Here is a 2,500-nt window from a genome sequence, read left to right on the forward strand (position 1 = left end):
TCCTCAAGAATTTCACGTGGAGTGAAAGTGTTCTAGTTTCTATTGCAGCATAATGCTTCAGTATTGATGTTCTGCACCTGACAAATTGTGAGAATACTAAAGAACTAGCATATTAAGCAGTTCTAGAGCAACCAAACATTCAGTTTTACAAAGCCAATGTGTTACTAAGGTTACCAGAAAATTAGCAAAAAAAATTTTACAGTGAATTTTGGCTTCACCATTACAAGAAGTATGGGTCAAAGGAACAGTGGGCAAAATACAGGTAAATTCCTCTTATGTAAGTGAGTACCTGTGACAACATCCTTATGTTCACTAAAAGACGCATACGGAAGGTATGGTCTTCTGATGTCCCAAACATGAATATCAAAATCCACAATAAGAGAACAGCTGAAAATAATAACATGGAGGATTGTTACTACATAGTAGAAGTCACCGAACAATACTAATTTCTTTTTCATTACAAATGTGTCATGACCTCACAAGCTGGTGAAGCTATGGTTAGCCTAATACTCAGTTCTTCAACTGTTGCAAATTTTTAGTTTTAATTTTCATTTGCCAATAAAAAGAAAGACCTGGAGAGATGTTGTGTCTAAGTCTTTCTTTCAACTGAAAATCTATTCCATATTCCTTGTTGAAAAGTGATTCAATAAATATCTGAGAAAATATTAGTATTGTTCAAAAAAAAATAATAATAAGCAAGGTACTGCTTCCAACCTTGCAATCTGAAATTTTCTCTGTGGTCTCCACTTGATTCGACAGACAGGAGATATTGTTTGAATTGTATTCACAAGACTTGCTTTAGAATGTATATCCCATACCTATGAAAATAAGTTGTATCAACCACACACTTATCTCAAAACAGAGAGGGCACAACTTACACCACTTTACTGTAAAAACTTGTGAAATGTCCTATAAAGCAAAGTTGTTTGAGAAGTCCCGAACTTGACCAGGCAAAATACTGAGCCAACCTATTGCTTATGGTCACACTGAATCCATTATAAGCACTAAACCCTGCTTCAGATGACTCAGTCACAGTACTTCATAGAAGTTCTTAATAAACAAATTACATGTATAACAATATTAATCACTGTACATGAGCTCAAGTTTCAATTCAAGACTTGACACTTGTGCTAGTGTCTTCATCAGGTATGATCTCTGGTTGCAACAAGACTCCTTTTATACTCACTGATTAGCATCATCGTCATCCCTCATCCTTTCGCATTATGCCAGGAGGCACATATATGTAAAGCCATCAATGATTAGTGGGGGGTGAGTGATTAACCCATTGACTCCCGGGGGTTCCCCACTGACGAGTAAAATCGTCTGGTATTAGACAGAGTAAAATACTAAGTATGGCCGGTTTAGGTCGGTTTGGGTGTTAAAGGCTTAACATCCTTTCTTTTATGAGACAAAAATATGTTAAAGGCAAAAGGCCACCATCATAGCAGTAAAGGAACATCGGTGGAAATAATGTTCCAAACTTTCAGAGGGGATTGATCACACTGGCAGTTGGTGGTGATAATTTCTATATCACCCGACAAAATAATTGTGTGGGACCATGGAGATTATTGTATATTTTGTTTGGCAAGCATTTTCCAACCAGGTGGAGTTCTCAGTGGTTTCAATAAGTACCAACAGCCAAACTACTTCACTCAGAGAAGTTGGCTACTTTTTTCCTTAAATTGAAGCAATTAAAGACTGAGATTCTTTCAAACCTAACATTAAAATTCATTTTGAGAATGACAGCAGTTGGTTACTGTTTCAAACCAGCCAACAACTTCAAATTCTATAATTTGAAAGCCCCGAGTTGTTCTCCCTTTTGGTGCTCTTAATTTAAACGTTCACTTAACAGGCTTTTGATAGTTTGTTGTAAAAGTTTTCACAATCATTGAATAGTTTAGAATAGATAAATATTGCTCATTGCAATGAACTGGATCCTATGGTCAAATGATTGTGAAAACGTATACATCAGAGAAACCAAGCTTTGCGCATCACTTCCACCCACACTACTTGAAACAATGACAATGGTGGCCTTTTACCTCCAACACACTGTCATCTCAGTGAAAGGTAACTAAGGACACTAATCAGTGAGTATAAAAAGCTTCTTGTTATGACCTCAGATATCACCCCTAATGAAGATATTTGCAAGAGTGTCAGTGTTAACATACAACCAAACTAGTACATACCGATGTACTTTACATATACCTTAACCATGGTGTCCCTTCCTGCAGATGCAACCCAGTTCTTCTCCTCTGGATGCCAATCCACAGCAAAAGTAGGTCCATTGTGACCCATGTACTGGATGATAGGAGAACCTGTCTGTCGACTGTCCCACAGCTAGCAACAATCAATAATTTATTCATAGCATCCCTGACTTTTCACTGATTATACAAAAGGAAAGGAATTTCAAACTCCATATACAGCTGTACGATACCTACAGTACATGACTTTTGTACAATCTGGACAAAACTATGAGAGCCCTTTTCAATTTTTTGTCTTT

General features: G+C 36.9%; 1 protein-coding gene across 4 annotated transcripts in view; it reads right to left on the reverse strand.

Moving 5' to 3' along the window:
- LOC138012528 (GATOR2 complex protein WDR24-like) overlaps nucleotides 1-2,500 on the reverse strand; it is a 25,767-nt gene that overhangs the window by 15,989 nt on the left and 7,278 nt on the right. For all 4 annotated transcript variants that reach the window (XM_068859322.1, XM_068859321.1, XM_068859323.1 and 1 more), the window contains 3 exons: nucleotides 2,206-2,337; nucleotides 715-818; nucleotides 290-387 (listed from right to left, as the gene is read on the reverse strand). In XM_068859322.1, coding sequence (XP_068715423.1) covers nucleotides 290-387; nucleotides 715-818; nucleotides 2,206-2,337 — 334 coding nt within the window. The remainder of the gene's footprint in view (nucleotides 1-289; nucleotides 388-714; nucleotides 819-2,205; nucleotides 2,338-2,500) is intronic.

This window comes from Montipora foliosa, chromosome 8 (assembly GCF_036669935.1).
Source record: "Montipora foliosa isolate CH-2021 chromosome 8, ASM3666993v2, whole genome shotgun sequence".
Taxonomy (NCBI): domain Eukaryota; kingdom Metazoa; phylum Cnidaria; class Anthozoa; order Scleractinia; family Acroporidae; genus Montipora; species Montipora foliosa.